Source organism: Acomys russatus, chromosome 27, assembly GCF_903995435.1.
Source record: "Acomys russatus chromosome 27, mAcoRus1.1, whole genome shotgun sequence".
In the NCBI taxonomy this organism is placed as follows: domain Eukaryota; kingdom Metazoa; phylum Chordata; class Mammalia; order Rodentia; family Muridae; genus Acomys; species Acomys russatus.
This window is the reverse complement of record NC_067163.1, coordinates 16,727,555-16,747,608: the sequence shown is the minus strand read 5'-3', so window position 1 is coordinate 16,747,608 and position 20,054 is coordinate 16,727,555. Positions and strand designations below refer to the sequence as shown.

Here is a 20,054-nt window from a genome sequence, read left to right as displayed (position 1 = left end):
GTGACAGTTTGCTAGGGGTTGCAGTGGGTACCTTAGGAAGATTTCTATATAAACCATTGCCGTGTTTTGAATAAGAACGCCCCCATAGACTCATAGATTTGAATGCTTGGTCACCAGAGAGTGGCACTATTAGTAGATGTGGCCTTGTTGGACTAGGTGTGGCTTTGTTGGAGAAAGTGTGTCATTGGGGATGGGTTTTGACGTTTCAGATGCTCAAGCCAGGCCCAGTGGCACTCTCTCTTCCTGCTGTCTACAGACCCAGATATAGAACCTTCTCAGAACCATGTCTGCCTGCATGCCGCCATGCTTCCCGCTATATAAGCCAACCCCAATTAAATATTTGCCTTTATAAGAGTTGCCATGGTCATGGTGCCTCTTCATAGCAATAAAACTCTAACTAAGAAACAATTCAAGGGGCTGGAGAAATGGCTCAGAGGATAAGGGCACCAGCTGCTCTCCCAAAGGCCCTGACTTCAATTTCCCAGCAACCACATGTTAGCTCGCAACCATCTATAATGTGATCTGGCGCCCTCTTCTGGCCTTCAGGTGTACATGCAGGCAGAGCACTGTGTATATAATAAATAAATAAATAAATCTTAAAAAAAAAAAAAAGAAACAATTCAAAAATCAATACCAAAAAAAAAAAAAAAAAAAAAAGGAGAATAGATATGAGACCTGTGAAGACTGAAAGAAATTAAAGTGCTACCACTCATGGCCAACATTTTAGTATCCTTCTTTTTCTTTGTTGAGCAATGACTTTGCAAAATGTTTCAAAAGAGAAAATTTGAGTTTCCTAAAATACATGCATAATGCTTAACATTGTCGACTTAACAGAATCTCAGCTCACCTAGGAGCGAAGCTTGTGGATACACCTGTGAGCAATTATATAGATTAGGAAAATTGAGATAGGAAGAGCCACCTTAACTCTGGGCGGCCCCTTGCTATGGGCTGTGCTTGTGGACTGCTGAATAAAATGGAGAAAGCAAGCATCTAATTCTTCTCCGTGTCCTCACTACAGTCATGTAGCCAGCTGCCTCACTGTGCCCACAGCCAAGATTTAAAGTTCACCATGAGGAACTGTGTCCTTGAACGGTGAGCCCAGAATAAATCCTTCCTCCCTAAGATGCTTTTGTCCTAGCGACAAGTCACTAACAGGAAAACTGGTACCAAGAAGTGGAGTCATTGGTGGGATAAACCCAATGATGTGGGTTTTAGGCCTTTGGAATGGGTATCTGGGGACAATGTGGAAGATCTTTGAACTTTGGGCTAGGAGAGCCCTTGAATACTGTACTTATGAGAACGAGTGGTGGGAAAGTGGAAGACAAGAATGAAGAGAAGTGTATGTGGTGAGGCCACATTTCAGAGAGAGCAAGGGTTCCTCTATGAAAGACCAGAGCAAGGGCCATTCGTGTGATATTCCAGCAAAGAATCCAGCTGCGCTCTCTGCCTGTGTCCTGAAAACAAGAGAGAGGTTGGGTTTAAAGCAATGGGCTAGTCCGTTTGGTGGAAGAGCTGTCAAGAGAAGAGGGCACAGGGTGCCTGACAAGTTACTGCTCACTGCTCTAGTGTAGGTCGACAGTAGACTAGAGAAAAAAGCAGAACAGAGCGATATTAGAGAGGAGCGTTTTGTCAAGGAAAGGGGTCCCCGAAAGTACAACGCTGTAGCCAGGGTATGCGCTTGGAAGGCTCTAAGTGCCAGAGAGAAAGCTCCTGCTTTGCACCAAGACAACAGGAAAGCACCTTGAAGATAAGACCCCACTCATCAAAGGCTCTGATGTTTAAAAATGCCAATGCATCTGAAAGGCCAGGGGCTCTCGACTGAGAGTGCCAAGGTACCCTGATGCTAGAAAGCAACTAGAAAAGTGTCCCCGCCCCCACCCCCCACCCCCGGGGTCAGCATGGAGAAGCTGATGCTCTGTGTATGGTACTGGTTTCCTAGGCAGGAAACATGCAAAACTGAGGGAGTCGTGGAGTCTTGACATGTGGCTGCAGAGAGCCACTGGGGCCAAGTAATGGGTAGCAGGCTCAGAGTCCCTGCAAGGATGCCCTGAAAGCCACTGTGTGTTTTTTTTCTGGGGGGGGGGGTTGTTTTGTTTTGTTTTGTTTGAGATAGGATCTCTCTGTGTTAGCCTTGGCTGTCCTGAACTCATTTTGTAGACCAGGCTGGCCTCAAACTCACAATGATCCACCTGCCTCTGCCTCTCCAGTGCTGGGATTAAAGGCATGCGCCACCACGCCCAGCCCCACTGTGTTTCTGAGATGTCCAAAATACCCACTCCTGTCCAACTCTTGTTCCTGAGATTGCTTGGGAATCTCACATGGATACTTCCTTGAATCCTGTTACATGCTTTTTTATTCACTTAAGAATTTATCTATCCTTTCATCTGCTGACTAGCTGGTAAATGTATCTGTGATAATTTTTTAAATATTTTATTTAATTTTAATTTGTGTATGTTGGTGTGAGGGTGTAAGATCTTGGAGTTGCAGACAGTTGTGAGCTGCCATGTGGTTGCTGGGAATTGAACCCTGGTCCTTTGGAAGAGCAGGCGGTGCTCTTAACCACGGAGCCATTTCTCCAGCCCTCGTGATAATTTTTAAGCATAATGCTTTATGTGTTGTTTTGTGTTCTAAGGCAGATCTTGATAACAAAACTCATGGTCCTTTCCTTTATACATCTTCTAAAAGCTACTGATGACTGTTGTTAATATATGCCTAACTTTAAGATATATGCACATGTATGAGTAGACATGTATGTATATATAAACATTTTAAGATAAATTCTGACCACGAGAAACAAGTTTTCAAGATATAACTTTTTTTATAAATTATTTTTATTGTATGTGCATTGGTGTTTTGCCTGCAGGTATGTCTGTGGAATGGTGTCAGATCATGGAGTTACAAACAGTTGTGAGCTGCCATGTGGTTGCTGGGAATTGAACCCAGGTCCTTTGGAAGAGCAGTCAGTGCTCTTAACTGCTGAGCCATCTCTCCAGGCCCCACGATATGATATTTTTGACTGCTAAATATGAGTTGGGTTTTTTCCAAGGTATTTATCTTTTCCAAGCCATGATAAGATACAATTCATAGGTTGGAGGCAGGAACAATCATTGGGAAAAGAGAGAGCAGGAGGCTGGGAAGAAGGCTCTATGGCTAAAGGACCACTTGCCACCCTCTGGAGGCTGTGAATTTGGTTCCCAGCACCCATACCAAGCAGCTCACAACTACTCACAACTCCGGCTCCCAAGGGGTCACACACCTCCTTCCGGCCTCCACAGGCTTGGCATATATTCATACAGACACAGACACATAAATAAAAATTAAAACTAAAATACATCTAAAAACATTAACCTGTTTAAAGATATACAAAGACATCTTAAGATTTATAGCTTGTTTGATTACATTATAAATAAAAATTATCTCATATAATATATTTGGTACAACCCCTTATCTCTGTGCTTTTAGGTTTAGCATGTTTAACTTCTGACCAGGAGTGGTACTGGGCTCTCCCACATCAACCAATAACTGAGACAATGCCAGAGAGGCCGCCTACAGGCCAGTCTCAGGGAGGCATTTCTCGGTAGGGATTCACTCCTCTCAGATGATTGGGTCAGGTTGACATAACAGTAGCCAGGACACGGTGTCTCGATTGGTATATAATTGTTTTGTTGAGAAAAAAAAGTGTCTCAAGAATTGTGTAGATAAATAAAACAGAGGGACGACATCAGATTGAAGGGGAAGTTTAATCTATAAAGTGTATATTTTTGCCATTGGTTAAGCTTATGTTTTAAGATGCTGGAGTTTCACCCAAAGACAATGAATGCACCTGGGAAAGATTTATTTTTAAAGTAGAAGGGACTAATTTGTCATGAATATTTAGGGCTAAATTTTCTTTTCCTGCATCCAAGTGGAAAGAGTTGCTACTGAGCCACTGAGCTCACCTCGAGTTACCTTCTTGCATCGCTGTCACAATAGATAAACTTTCAATTGCCCACTATCTACAGAGCGACACTGCTCAAGGTATAGTCAGAAAGAAGTAACTTCCCTGACAGTCTAGCAGTCAAGTACAGGCTGGGTATTTGGGCTGAAGTTAGGAAAATCAGCGTGTTGTAGGGGCAAGAGCAGAGGGCTAGAAGTCAGCACAGCTGGGGTGGAGTTTGGTGATGCTGTTTGCTCGCTGTGTGACCGATTACTGAATCTCTTTGGAATTCATCCTCCCAGCGTGTAAAGGATTGAACTGGACAACCACAACCCTTTTGTCTGTTCCGTTTCCCAGCTGTTGGGTCTCGGGTCCCCAGTGGGAAGCACACACCTGGCCTTGGCCAAGTTCACATGGTTCTTTTCTCCCCAGTGACGGAAGCCTCCCTCCCCTCCTTCACCGGACACTCGGAGGAGAGGTTGATGGCAGGTGCGAGACGGAATTACCTGTGAGTTGTTGCTGGCTCCTGCTTTTGCAGCTACATTTTGAAATTAGCTCGGGAGTGTTCACATCACAGTGACATTTGGAACAGTAAAAGAAGGCTCTGGGCAATGAGAGTAAAATCAAGGATGGTTAGCAGTAAAAAGACAAGATGCTCACGCGGTCTGCAGCCCATTAACTTGTGCTTCCCTTCCAGAAATGAAGTGCACCTCGGTACCTTTTGACATCTCGTGAGGATTCCGCAATAAAGAACCCTAAGGTGTCCTTAGTCACCCTCACCTGTGCCGATGGATTTAGTATCAGCCTACTGGAAATGAAAGAATAAAGACAGTAAGTTTTCCCGTTCATATCCGTGGCCGTATTTGATGTCTCCCGCTGTCATTAACAAGGGACTCTCCAAGTTACTGTATTAAGACTTAAGTCTGTTTTACTGCCAAACACGGGGCGGGGGGGGGGGGGGGGGGGGAGGTAGAGCAGTGAATTTGACTACACTTGATCTGTTGTTTGAATGCTACTAAATTAACGCTGAGGAGCCAGGGAAGAGCTTGATTGCTGAGCAGAGGGGAAGCTGCTCCTTCGGATTGGGTCAGGTACCTGAGATGGAGCGACTAACCCAGGAGCTTGATGCCTTGTTGCCTGAGGCAACCATGACAAAAGGGGCATGACCCTACAGTGGACAGCGCTAGAGAACCGCTAGTGCTGCTGATCTGTGGACTACCTGCCTTTAAAGTGAAACCACATCTAATTAGGTCAGAGGTGTGGCTCCAGTCGGGGTAACATGGGCCCTGCACGCACTTGGCCCAGGGTTGGACCCCCAGAATATGAAAATATTCCAGATGGCCATTTTCTGATGGGAATGCAGTTCAATGCCAGTGTACTTAAGCAGCTGGGTCCTAACCCCAGAACCATAATAAAACAAAGAAGATGAAATTGTCACACAAGTCCAACTAGTGATCAAGATGGATTCAGATCTTTCTCCGCTTTCCTTATGGCTTATGTGCTTAAAAACTTGTAAATGGCTTTCCTTGATGCAGCACTGTGCTGCAGTACACTCTGCTTCTCAGTGTGGGGGTTTGGATGAAAATGGCCAAATACGCCCACAGGGAGGGACACTATTAGGAGGTGTGGCCTTGTTAGAGTGGGTGTGGCTTTGTTGGAGGAAGTGTTTCACTTTCACTTCCTGCTGTCTGCCAATCAAGATATAGGACTCTCAGCTCTTTCTCCAGCACCATGTCTGCCTGCATGCCAATACTGGACTAAATCTTGGAACCTGTAAGCTAGCTCCAATTAAATGTTTTCCTCTATAAGAGTTGCCATGATCATGGTGTCTCTTCACAGCAACAGAAACTCAAACTCAGTTTCCCACATTGCTCCATGTTTATCAGAATGCCCGTCTTTAGTGTTTTTCATGCATACATCCGGTATGCTGAAACCCTGAACATCCCAATGCCCCCTAAGTTCTTTCATTTCTGATAATGTATCCCTTTCTTTCTTTAAAATTTACCTTTGCCAGGGGCAGTGGTGTGTAACTTTGATCCTAGCACTCAAGAGGCAGAGGCAGGTGGATCTCTGTGAGATCAAGGGCCTCCTGATCTACACAAGTTGCAGGCCAGCCATGTAGGAGTCTATCTCAAAAAATGAAAACAAATAAATTTACTTTTCACTTTAGAATGAAGTCAAATTTGATTCGGGCTTATTCTGTTGTCAGGACAGTCAGAGTAAACTGAGAGGGTGAGGGAACCCTTATGAATAGACACGGGCTTCAAAAAAAAAAAAAAGCTTTTTGCTTTTGCAGGAGGGGCAGATCTTTACCTGAGACGATGTAGGACATTTGGTAATTATTTACTGAGAATATTAATGAGGGGTGTGGTTGATTTTGACTCTCAAAGAGAAGAATGGATTTGCGGTCCCTAAATACCACCATTAGCAAGCACGTGTCTACATGTTTAGGGGATTTGAAGAGTTCCTTCTTCTGGTGGGGCGGAGGCGGACAGAGGAGAAGATCTCTGAGCTCATGTTAAACATTTATTTCTTCTTGGTTTTTTGGCAAAGGTCAAGTGTAATATCTAGTTATAGAGATACTGTCACAAGATATATAGATTCTTGGTCCTAACCAAAAATTGAGAAGTGCACAATAATAACAATAATGTGCCTGATTGTATTTATAAAAACTCATGACTTATTTTGTCTTGTTTTTTGCTTTTGTATTTTGAGGCAGGTTCCTGGTATATAGCCCAGCCTGGCCTTGAACTATCAGTGATCCTCCTGCCCCAACCTTTTGGGTGCTTAGGTTATAAGTCAGTGGTGCAATATCCAGCTATAAATTGATTCTTGGGGAATGCCAATGGTCTGATAATATCCCATCTCCTCCATCTACTCTATCAACAACTGTCAAACTCCCCTCAACAACAAACAATAACAAAACCCGGAAGCGATGGAAAGCTTTAACAGTACCAACAATTGTGAAAGATCGACTTGTGCTGGATGGCTATCAACATGATATGCATCTTCGTAAAGCAGAGCCTGGGAAGGAAAAGGAAGGAGTTATGAAGAGAGACACAAGCAGGAAGCTGGTCTACATGAGCATAACCAATCCTTTATGTTCCATGCTGAGGAGAAAACCAATGGCTTAGCAGACAAAGGAACTCCTAACTCTAGATTTCCACTTGAAATAGGACCCACCTGGCCTAAATGTTAGCAAGAACACCAAAAGGGATGGAGGTGAAACTGGCTCACATGCAATGTAAAGAGCTAGGATCTGAAGCAGCAGTTCTCAACCTGTGGGTCGTGTGACCCCTTTAGGGGTCAAATGACCCTTTCACAGGGGTCACACATCAGACATCCTGCATATCAGATATTTACACTGTGACTCATAGCAGTAGCAAAATTACAGTTAGGAAGTAGCAATGAAATAACTTTATAGTTGGTAGTCACCACAACATGAGGAACTGTACTGATGGACTGCAGCATTAGGAAGGTTGACCACTACTCTAGAGGTGCTGCAGTAACTGTTCTTATGTCTCCTGAGTTTGGACTGGAGTCTGCCTACAGCGAGCACTCCATCAACAGGGCAATGCATAAAGAATGGGGGAAGGGCTTCACACAACATACCGGCAGACCTGAGGGAATGTCATCCCAATAAAGTCGTTAGAGAGTCGCTGTGTCAGAATTTTGTTCTTCAAGCTATTCAAGAAAAATTTTTGCCAAGGATGTTTAGGAAAAACCTAGAAAATACAAGCATGCCATATAGAGCTTGTTAATAAGGGACACTGATGCAATAACATAGGTGGCATAGGCAGACCCCACCACCGCACCCCAGGAACATTTCATTGAGAACATACCTGCTGGCCACCCCAATAGGATTATGAAAAAGCAGTCCCTGCGTGACGCTTATTTTTGTCCCAGACAAAGGATCTACAGTCTAATGTGGGAAGTGGTGAGTGGATACCCAACATCAGAGGCATAAAATCTGTGAACCAGATGACCCCTGGTGCGGGCTCTACTACCAGCTTACTACACAGCTGGATTGGTTAGCTTTTCCAGCCCCTGCTGGGCATTTCCTGGAAACACCACTGACAGGCCACGGGAGCACAGTTAAGCATTATGACCACTATTCCCGGGTTTACCCTAAAGTAACCTACAAATTAATTCGATTTTAGTTATTATTCATATCCTCTCTATGTGATTAATATGATTGTTATTATACTAATGACTTCATATTTATTTACATTTAAATATCACTTCTCTGTTAAGAATAACACTATTTACATTTCTACTCTAATTAACTCAAAGGACTTCTGGATTTCTGGAGATATTTATATCACAGCATCCTAGGATGTAGGGAGGAAGCAGACTTAAGCTCCCTTTTGCGCACAGGTGCTGCAAACGTCTTGACAGTGACTTCTTCAAGGCTAGAGATGAGCGTGGTGGATCTTAAATCCACGTCATCAATCCTTCCCTGCCCTGGAGGCAAATCCCATTTCTTGGAGACTTTGTGCATTCCTTTTTTTTTTCTTACTTTGAATCCATTATGAGGAACATGGACTAAGAGCCAAGAATCAATATCAGTTAGTAAAGTTACCTTTTGGTTTTGTTCAATAAACAGAGTCGTAAGAAAGGTGCACAGCCCTGGAACCAAGCAGCCTTGGGAGATGAATCCAAGCTTTAGTTCTGCAAAGCAGATGATGTTGTCTCCAGCATTCCAGTTCCAGTTGGGGATTTTTGACAGGAAAGCCTATTTTGTGGTAGAAAGCAAGTCAGGCATTAAGAATGCAGACACCACAAGGAACCTCTTCTGGGTGAACATTTTCTTTAATTAATTTAGTCTTCACTCCTGAGAGTACAGGTAGTACCAAGGTCAATGGACATGTCTGGAACAAAGCCAGCCTTTGAGAGTGGTCGGCCTGCCTCCCGGGCTTCGCTTTGGAAACAAACCAAAGAGTGGGAGTTATACAAATCTGGCCCAATGCCTGGACTCACTACTTCTGTCCCTTGTTTGTGTCCCTAAGTGATCCACCAGTTTAAAGAGATTCAAAATTTCATCTGTCACTGTATTGTTTTTTGGTAGATCCATGAAGAGAGCTAAAGATGAGACCGCCAGTTTTTCCGAGCCGCTGCCGTACCTTGTTGTGGGAGTGGATCATCTGGATGATAACTCTTGTCCCTGGGGAATAGTTCTTGATAGACAGCACCCTGGGAAAAACCACAGTATTCTCAGTGCTCTCATGTCACTCTGGCTTTGTAATATAACCCAATTTAGAATTCAATCTATTTGTCACTAAGAGTGGGAGGGACTCAGCATAGTCCAACATTGTTAACGTGTGTCGACAAGCATTTGATTTAACAGTCATTGTTTTTTTCTGAAGATGTACTTATTTTTATTTTATGTGTATGAATGTTCCTCTCAAACACATGTATGTATACCACAATGCCAGAAGATGCCAGAGACCCTGGAACTTGAGTCCTGTGAAAGACCAGTGAGTGCACCTTATCGCTCAGCCCTCTCTCTAGCCCTGCCATACTGTTTTCTGAAGAGCATTTTATAAGGATATACACAGAAAAGCAAACAGCTTACATGACATAGTAACCAGATCTATGGAAAAGTCAGATTTTGGTGTTAGAAAACTGGAATCCATGACAAGGAAGAAATAACCAGTTTTACACCCCCTGGCCTTGCACCTTATAGCTTAAAGTGGCTAATAGAATGTCTAATTCTATTTTCTCAGTTTGTAGGCTAAGAGCCTCAAATACATCTCCTGTTCGATCTAACATTCATGGTGTAATTTCTCGGCTATTTCCTGCTCTGTGTAGAATCATCTTCAACCATACATATTTGTTTTGCTCCAGGAACAGAGCCACTAAAATCGTATTTTGAGTTTCTGTTACCACAAGAAAAGTTCCAAATTCACAGATACTTAATACGTAACGTTGGGAACACTGAACACTAACTCTATGCGCCTTGAGAACACTTGCCAGGGTGCACAGACATGTCACCCTCAACCATGTGTAATCTTTTTCTAGGACTACCAAAGAGGAAATTCAAATAAACAAAAAATACAAATAGGATTCACAGAGTCCATCTTTGTCTTTGAACTGAAGAGGATCTTACTTACAAATGGTAATATCTAAACCCAGCTGGGAAATGTAGCTCAGTTTGTAGAGTGTTAAGACACAATGTCCAGGCTTTGAACCTTACCACCATAAAGAGTGGGGAGAGGGCACTGGGATGTTTGCTTTGAAAATGTATATAGTTCTTATCTATAGGGAACATCAGGGTGGGGGGAATAGGAAAAAGGTCGTACACAACTAGGATCCCTATTTTCACTTCCCTTGCATTCATCGTTTTGGGGTACATGTGAGAAAAACAGGCAGAAACCTGGCATAGTACAATGATCCTAGTGAACTAGAGACAACATCTCCCCACATTTAGTCCTATGTGATAGAGAAGACACCATCACTGGAGCACACATAACAAACAACGCCGGCTTCTTACCTCATAATGTTTGAATTGTCTTCAGCATGCAAGTCACTGCACAAAGGGTTGGCTAGAATCAGACAAGCTTCTGCCTGCTCCACCTGTTCTTCAGATTAAACAGCAGCTGTCAGGATAATTCCATGGGAAATACACTAATGCTCCCTCTTTGGGGCTTTTTTTTTTTTTTTTTTTATCAAACTACCAACAACCAAGAGAGCATGTGTGGGAAGGAGCTATGAACCAGACATCTTCATATTGAGACCATCATCCTGTAAACACTCTCGGGGCTGCAGCTGACAGACCAGGGCACGGGGACTCTTACAGAAATCTCAAGTTGCTTCACAGTTTAAAGTTGTACTTTCCTATGCTGTACACAATATGTTGTGTCTGCTAATAAGCAATAAGACCGTTTCCAGCAACGGCCCATACGTTTATCCACCTTAAGGACAGCAAACAGTGGGAGAATTGGGAATGCGCTTCCTATAGTGAAGAGTCAACCCAACGTTTGAGTTTTGAATCTTGAAGTGCCAGAGAATTATTGAAATTTACTCCTATAGTGCCATATGAGACAGAGAATTATTGTCATTTTCTGCTTAGAGTCTTTATATGAGGGCTATAGGCCAGTGGTTCTCAGCCTTCCTAATATCCATGTTGTGATAACCTCCAACCATAAGATTATTTTCATTGCTTTTTCATAACTGTAATTTTGCTACTGTTATGAGTTGCAATGTAAATATCTGTGTTTTCCAATAGTCTTAGGCGACCCCTGTGAAAGGGTCATTCAACCCCCAAAGAAGTCACAAGCTACAGGTTGAGAAACACTGCTGTAGACCTTTGCTTTAAACCAAAATATTCAGGTTCATTACTTAGATACCAGGAAGCTAGTTTTGATCTAAAACAAAATTTACTAGTCACTTGGCCATTGTTCCTTATTTATAGCCTTGGCCTTGCTGTGACTCCTGTTGTCTTAATGTTTATCTTATCAAAGGCATACCAACATTTAAGAAGGGAACTTGATGAGAGCCAATGGACCCATGGTTAAGAACATGTTTGGTGGGCTGGAAAGATGGCTCAAAGGCTAAGAGCACTGTCTGCTCTTCCAAAGGTCCTGAGTTCAATTCCCAGAAACCACATGGTGGCTCACAATCATCTATAATGAAATCTGGTGCCATCTTCTGGCATGCAGGTGTACATGCAGACAAAACACTATACATAATAAATAAATCTTTAAAAAAAAAAAAAAAAAAGAGCATGTTTGGCCATGTAGGCTGTTGGGGGAGAAAAGTCATCAGCAGAAGTCTTTGCCCAGCTGTGAACATTGCAAGGTACACTAACAACTGGCCTAGCAAGCTATGCCCATGGATGTGATAGTGCCATGAATGCTATAGGAGTCACCAACTCTGGCTGGAGTTAAGGCCTGGGAATAGAAAGAAACTCAGGCCTGGCAGTATAAAGCCAAAGCCATGGCCGGGAAGCTCACAGGCACTAGAGGAGAATCTACTGCTCTTCTTCTGCTAAATGGCCATACTATCAAATCACCTTCCCAACAAACTATACCCACAGATACGGATAGTTTCTCATTAGAGAGCAGCACTCAAAACAGAGACTAACAACTGGTCAAAATGCATAAATTAGGTGTCCATTAAACGATCAGCCACAAAGTGGACATCTTTATCACATCTCTTTTCTCCCAGGCTCAGGGGACATAGCCAAAGTGAATGGAGGAAAGATTCTTAGAGCCGACAGTTGAGTTCTGGGACAAGACAGTGTCTTCCGGACATGGCAGGACTGTTACACTTCTGAACTCACAGTAGCTTTTCTCGCCTGCATAAGACCTATATAAGATCAAGCCAGTCAACAGTCCAGCATGGATTAGGGAGGGCCACACAAGCCAAGAGCTGAGGAGCTATTGACAGCTAATGGCTACTAGGAGAGAGAGAGTCAGTTTTCCTAGGGGTGTGGCTCCTGGTAGGCTGACCATGCTTGTCAAGGGTCCCACACTCGTGTGTATATGGGCAGCACTAGCTGGACTCAGTGAGTGAGAGGGAGAGAGAGGGGAGAAAGAGAGGGAGGGAGAGGGAGGGAGGGAGGGAGGGAGGGAGGAGAAAGAGAGAGACAGAGAGAGAAATACTAAGTTGGGATGGGTCATGGTGAGTCCCGAAGGAGCTGAATGGGGAGAGGAGTGAATATAAGCAAAACATGTGGTTCGCATATACAAAACTCTCAAAGAATAAATAAAAATAAGGGGGGAGATTGCATCGTATGCTGTGCAAATAAATGTTTTTAACTTAGATACTTTAAACAAGAAAAGAGGTAAAGGAGCACACAACTTTTGTTTTCTATAACTTTCCCCAGACCTCTTAAGTAATAAGATAAAGTTGTATGGAGAATTTTGATGGGAGAAAAATTTTAAAGAAGTAGAGATCAACATTGAGGTCGACTTGCTATGAGTTAAGAAGAATTTGGAAATCAGTTACTGTACTATTCTCCTGATCCGTGCTTATAATCGACGCTGCCTTTTCCTCTAGACACGGGCACTGGACTAACAGCTTCTGAGGTGCAGCACAGGCCTCGCTTTCCGCCCCCGGCTTAGGGAGGGGACGAAGAGAGGAGGAGTTAGATCTTACTGCAACTCGTTTCAGATCCTCGAACCTCAGTGCGGAGCCAAATACAAATGTCGTGTAGGACGAGTAGCACTTCAGTAAGGTCTCCAGTTCCAAGGACGGAGGAACCCTAGAGGAAAGAGTTTAGTGGCAAAGGCGGAAGCAGCTTGGTGGTTGTTAGCTGACTCAGCACGTTGCCTAAATCCCCAATTCCGTCGGAAGGCAGCTGTATCCCGTGATAAGTCCATATGAGTAGAGGATGTTGGCAAAAGTAACCCAGTCCATAGATGAGTCTGTAGGTCAGACCTGAGCCATCACAGTGACAAAACTAACACCAAACAAAACCCACAAATCAGATACCACCACACAGAAATGAATCATTACGTAATGAAAACCGTTCAGACACTCAGAAAGAGACGGCATTCCAGGGCTGGGAAGATGGCGCAGTGGCCAAGAGCACCCACCTGCTCTCAGTGAGGACCTGCTCTGGGTTCCGATGACCTACAGAAGGTGGCTAACACCATCTGCAAATCCCAGCTCCAGGGGAGACAACGCGAGCCTCTGGCTCCCACAGGCGCCCACACTCAAGTGCACATATCCACAGCCACAGCCACATAAATTAAAATAAAATCTTAAAAAATACAGCCTTTGCAAGCCATGATTTTGGAAAATGACTTCTAAATATATGAAGTAAATACAGGCAGAACGTGAGACTTGAACCTGTCACTAGTGCAAGAAATGTCAACACACTTGTATATGATAACTGGCAAGTATCTTAAACAATTTAATGTGTGGTGGCACACGCCTTTAATTCCAGCACTCAGGAGGCAGAGGCAGGTGGATCGCTGTGAGTTCCAAGCCAGCCTGGTCTACAAAGTGAGTCCAGGATAGCCAAGGCTACACAAAGAAACTCTGTATAAAAAAAAAAAAAAGAAAGAAAGAAAAGAAAAAGAAAAATAAAGCTCTCATATCTTAGAAGAGGGGAAAAATATTTAGCAAAATATCAATTTACCCAACGTCCAAAAATATCTCATATTGTTAAAACAGAGCACATATTATGATCTGCAATTAAGGTAATAGTTAAAAATCAAAAATAAGTACAAATGTACTTCATTGTTCATTGGCCTAATATCTATGCTAAAATTGGAACGATGCAGAGGAAGTTAGCATGCAACCTACTCCAAGATGACACACGATGCATAAAATGTCCCATACTCTTAAATATATATGTTTTATAGCTCTTTATAATTAGCTCTTTATAATTATTCATTATGATACGTAGGAAACATTAAATATGTGTGCCTTTGGATACCACAACAGAGGTGAAATTTACAGCTTTGTATACACTCATAATATAGGATAAGCTCAGAGGTTGTCTACACGGTTAAAAGTTATTATTTGAAAAACAGGACTGGAGAGATGATTCAGCAGTCAAGATCATTTGCTGTTCTTTCAAGTCCTGGGTTCAGTTTTTTGTTGTTGTTGTTGGTTTTTTGTTTTGCTTTGTTTTGTTTTGTTTTGTTTTTGTCTAAGACAGGGTTTCTCTGCATAGCCTTGGCTATCTTGGATTCCCTTTGTAGACCAGGCTGGCCTCAAACTCACAGAGATCCACCTGGCTCTGCCTCCTGAGTGCTGGGATTACAGGCGTGCGACCACCGAGGCCGGCAAAACTGAAAATTTTTAATTCTTAGAAGAAATTACATTTCAATACATCTTAAATAATGGAATAGGAACTTATTTTTCTAAATAGAAACAAAAAATATATATAAAATCTTGAAAGCTAAGACTGTGACAATAGGTCAGTTAGGAAAGTGCTTGTGAGGAACTTTGTTTTATCTCTAGCACCTACCTAAAAAACAACCAAACAAAGAAAAAGTCAGCATGGTGGAGCTCTGGAGAGATGGAGATGGGTTCACTAGCCAGTCAGCCTAGCCTATTTTAAAAGCTCCAGACCAATAAGAGACCTTACCCTATTAAAACAAGGTTGATGGCTTCTGAGGAATGACACTCAGGGTTGATCTCTGGACTCCACAACTACATGTACACACATGCATGTGCACCTACACATATGTGGCCACATATGCACATACGTATATGCACACAAAAAAAATGAAAGTTAAGTAGATGGTAAGATCCTGTGCTGAAGACACCACACACTTTGGTTTCAGGAAACACATCAAAGCTAGAAGTGACCTGGAAACTTCCTCCATGCTGTCTAGCTTGCATGGCAGCTGGAGGAGAAAAGTTATAGTCTTACCCAGCTATGAACCGTGATAGAACATTGCTCTACCAGGCAAGGTGTGACCGCTGGTATAGTAGATATATGGTTGTTACAAAGGCGACAACGTTCTGGTTGGATCTGAGGTTTACTCCACAGGAGGGAATTTATGTCTAGTACTGCAAATCTTGTCAATGAGGCCCATGGACGTGGAGGCTAGAGGTCCTAGGAAGAAATCTACCACTGTTGTTTTGGGAAATGGACACCTTGTGCCTCTAGATATTTGTCTTGGTCCTTACAGATCAGGGCTATGCTCAGCCCTTATCAGAGAAGCCTCTTTGCAGTGGAACGTGGTTAATGAGAGACTCATAATTGCTCAAAGTGCTGAAATGAGTGACTGTTAAGCCCTCGGCCCTAAACGGATCATTTCCATCTACTCCTCCGAGGCTCAGAGAACATTGTAGAAGACAGGGTGGAAAGAATATAAGACTTAGCCAGGCATGGTGGCACACGCCTTTAGTCCCAGCACTTGGGAGGCAGAGGCAGGCGGATCGCTGTGAATTCGAGGCCAGCCTGGTCTACACAGTGAGTCCAGGACAGCCAAGGCCACACAGAGAGACCCTGTCTTGAAAAACCAAAAAGAATATAAGACTTGAAGATGGGGTGCTATTCAAATCCACTCAGGAGGAGGCTGGTCACCCCTCATAACCTTTATGCCACTATCACACCAGTGGGTGCGTCTTGCCTCGCTGGCCAGTACTGCAGCATTCAGGGTTTAGATCTAGGTAATGTTACTGATGATTTCTCTCCCAGTGGCCACTTACTGTCACTGTGAAAGCTGCATAGGAGATAGTAAGTTTTCAGGTCAGCTCCAGCATGGTTTCTCTTTTCCTGAAACCGCAGTTAGGCTGTGTGTTCAACAACAGGTTTTAAACCTAGTTTTGCTGAGCAACCAAGAGCAACAGCAAAACATTATAATGGCTGGCGGAGGAGGGTGTCTCTCAGGGCCTCCCTGATCAATACCTCATAAGAAGTATCTCACACCTGACCAGTGGGATGACTATTTTATGTCAGTTCACTCTTTGACGCATGTGTACACTGTGTGTATGATGTAGCAGACAGAATAACACTCACAGGCCACAGAAAGGTGAGCCAAGCATGGTGGCGCCCGCCTGTAATCCTAGCACCTGGGAGGCAGAGGCAAGCAGATCTGTGAGTTGAGAGTTCAGCCTGGTCTACAGAGACAAAGAAACCTTGTCTAAAAGAGAGAGAGAGAGAGAGAGAGAGAGAGAGAGAGAGAGAGAGAGAGAGAGAGAGAGAGAGAGAAGAAGAAGAAGAAGAAGAAGAAGAAGAAGAAGAAGAAGAAGAAGAAGAAGAGGAGGAGGAGGAGGAGGAGGAGGAGAAAAAGGAAGAAAAGTGACTAAGATATAAGTAAAACTTCAGGTAACAACATTAACTTCTGATGTGCACATCCCAGAGCAAAACACAAAGAACATGAAACCCAGGACAACATGTCTGTCTGCAAATGTATCAGCCCCAGAGTGAGACTGACTTAGATGAAATTCTAGACAAAGAACTCAAAAGAATGATGGTAAGAATATTTTTTGAAAAAATGAGCGGGAGCCTGAATCAATTCTAAGAAAACGCAAAGACAGATGAATGAAATAATGAACAGAACGGAATTCAAAAAAGATGAATATCATAGGCCCTAGAGGAAAGCCTACTACCACCATTTCTAAGTCAAGACCATGTCTGTTTCTAAGTACTTCTCTTTGTACCCAGAAATTTCTCCAACTTGACCTGACATCTGCATGCATGCAACGGCATGATGCACACACACCCAAAATAACAATAAATAATTATTTTTTAAAGATCAGGACTTAAATTAATGGAATTGAAACAAAAACTACAAATAGTCTATAAAATTAAGTTTTTTTGTTTTTTTTTTTTAATTAAGATAAACCAAATCGACAAGCTGTTTGTTGAAGCCTGGAATATTGACGCCTGCTTTGAGACATAGCTGCAGCCATTTTTGTATCCAACATATTTGGCTTCCATTTTGTTTATAAGGTGAAATTAAATTCAAAAAACTTTTTTTAACTTTTTACCTCTGCTTCCTAGAAGCAGTTATTCATAAGTGACACTCACATTCCCTGACAGAGGGTCATGTTAACCTACACTAGATGATTCAATGAAGTACTTGGTCATCTACACACTTCGATGCCCTCTGGCTGCCCTCTGGCTGCCCTCTGGCTGCCCTCTTGTTATCTACACACCTGGCTACACCTTGGGCATACTCTGAAATACCCTAACCACTGCCTTACTCACCTCACTTGGGACCACTCAGCTTAAAGGTTAGCTGATAATGCTTTGTCTAGTTAGCCAAAAATGCGACACTGCTTTGAACGGTTAGCCAGAATGTGTTACTGCCTTTCCCCCGTGTGTTTTGCACTTGGTTTTCCCATAGAAGGACTGTCTTGACAACAGGAATACAGCATTGTTAGGCTCCTGAGTCATTTCTGTGGCCCTGATTGCAATCAGCCTTGTCCGGGGTGTGGGGTTCCCTTCCCTCAATAAACCATCCATATCTGACTGTGACTGGAGGCGGAGTGGTTTATGTGGCTATTCCTCTCCTACAACACTGTTAGCCAAAGTATCTAAAACAAAAAGTGAGAAGATCAAATTAATAAAACAGGGATCAGGGCACATCACAGTAGATACCAAGGAAATTCATAGGGACATAACTTCAAAATATATATTCCACTCAACTGGAAAGCCTAAAAGAAATGGATGAATTCTAAATTGATACGACCTACTGACAATAAGTTGAGGTGAGATGAGCAACTTAAACAAATATACAACAAGCATTGAGACTGAAGCATTAATTTTAAATCTCCAAGTGAAAAAAAAAAAAAAAAAAAGGCCAGGATGAATCGGATGCAAAATTTAACTACATTCTGAAAGAAGAACTAACTCTAATCCTTCCAGAGTTATTCCAGAAAATAGAAAATTGATTTCCAATGGGCCTCCCTGAGTGCTGGAATTAAAGGCAGGCACTATCACTGCCTGGCTAGAAGTTTTACTATACCTGATTTCAAGTTATATTATAGAGCTATAGTGATTAAAAACAAACAAGCAAGGCTGGACAGATGGCTCAGTGGTTAAGAACACTGACTGCTCTTCCAAAGGACCTGGGTTCAATTCCCAGCACCCATATGGCAGCTCACAACTGTCTATACCTCCAAGATCTGACACCCTCACACAAACATACATGCAGGCAAAACACCAATGTATATAAAATAAAAATGAATAAGTTATAAAGACACACACTGAGACACAGGTGTGGACTACCTGTCTGTGAGTCACTGATCAAAAGGGTCTTATAGATTTAAAAGAAAAATACAGGCAAATGCCATTGTTCCTAGTTCCCCACCAGAAGCTGAAGGTAAGACCCTGTTGCTGAAGACACCACATACTTGGGTCATAGAATATGGGGAAATCAAGCTGGTGTCGACCCTACAGGCTAGTGTCAAATACTGAGTCACTTAAGTAATGTCAGTAGATATGCGGAGAAACATCTGGAAAGATGGATTCCAAAATGTTTTCACTGTTAGGTCCAGACATGATGTAACTGTTCCTTTTCTACACTTGATCTTACTGGAAAAGCTGAGAAGTAATTTTTTTTTTTAAAAGATTGATTGATCGCCGGGCAGTGGTGGCGCATGCCTTTAATCCCAGCACACGGGAGGCAAAGACAGGTGGTTCTCTGTGAGTTCAAAGCCAGCCTGGTCTACAGAGCAACTTCCAGGACAGTCAGAGCAGTTACATGGAGAAACCTTGTCTCAAAAAACAAAAGCAAAGATTGATTGATTGATTATGTACAATGTTCTGCCTGCATGTAACACCTGCATGCCAGAAGAGGGCATGAGGTCTCATTATGGATGGTTGTGAGCCACCATGTGGTTGCTGGGAATTAAACTCATAACCTTTGGAAGAACAGACAGTGCTTTTAACCTCTGAGCCATCTCTCCAGCCCCAAGAAGTAACTTATTTTCTTTCTTTTTTTTTTTTTTTTTTTCTGAGACAGGATCTTGGCTGTCCTGGACTCACTTTGTAGGCCAGGCTGGCCTCGAACTCACAGTGATCTGCCTGCCTCTGCCTCCCAAGTCCTGGGATCAAAGGCGTGCGCCACCATGCCCAGCACTAGTAATTCATTTTCTATTTTGTTGATTATTGTTTCCTAGCATTTCTATAAACACTACAAGTGTGATTTCCTTCCATTAAAACCTTACACACATTTTGACTGTTAATTTAGCGCACACTGAACCATACTGAAGCACTTACTCTCCGAGGAACACGATCTCAGTGTTGATCTCTCCTGGCTTACGGCGGAGAAAATTCCTCAGGAAGGCAGTCACACTGTCGATTGTAATGTTTCCACAGACCACGATGAACCTGGGCAGCAAGAACGAGGAAGCAGATCATCCGAGGAACAAAAGGACAGCTCGCCTATGGCTTCGGAAGGACTCCAAGAACAACCCCACTCCCACCCCGAAATAACAAAACCTATAGATGCTCAATTAAATGGCAAATCGTGGAACCCACACACATCCTCCTGGCCTACTTAAGTCACCTCTAGCTGAGTTGTAAAATCTAGTGCAGTGTAAATGGGTTGTGAACAGTTGTCACAGCGTGTCATTCATGGAATAGTGTCAAGGAAAACGGTCTACTCAAGTTCAGTACTAATGCAATTTGTTTTTAAATAGTTTTCTCTCTGAGGCTGGCTGGACCCCCAGAATCTGAGGTACCTGACTATATCTTCCTGTCAAACTTAGAGAAGAG

At 42.9% G+C, this 20,054-nt stretch overlaps 1 protein-coding gene and 1 non-coding gene across 2 annotated transcripts in view; one reads left to right on the top strand and one right to left on the bottom strand.

The window, feature by feature from the left end:
• Nucleotides 1-20,054, bottom strand: part of Kcnu1 (potassium calcium-activated channel subfamily U member 1) — a 69,731-nt gene that overhangs the window by 27,264 nt on the left and 22,413 nt on the right. The window contains 9 exon segments of the mRNA XM_051169888.1: nt 4,423-4,520; nt 4,635-4,724; nt 6,872-6,940; nt 7,529-7,641; nt 8,499-8,651; nt 9,040-9,109; nt 10,410-10,492; nt 13,019-13,124; nt 19,557-19,667. Coding sequence (XP_051025845.1) covers nt 4,423-4,520; nt 4,635-4,724; nt 6,872-6,940; nt 7,529-7,641; nt 8,499-8,651; nt 9,040-9,109; nt 10,410-10,492; nt 13,019-13,124; nt 19,557-19,667 — 893 coding nt within the window.
• On the top strand, nt 14,108-14,213 carry LOC127210394 (U6 spliceosomal RNA). The gene has a single exon (XR_007833302.1). It is a non-coding gene; the product is annotated as a U6 spliceosomal RNA (small nuclear RNA).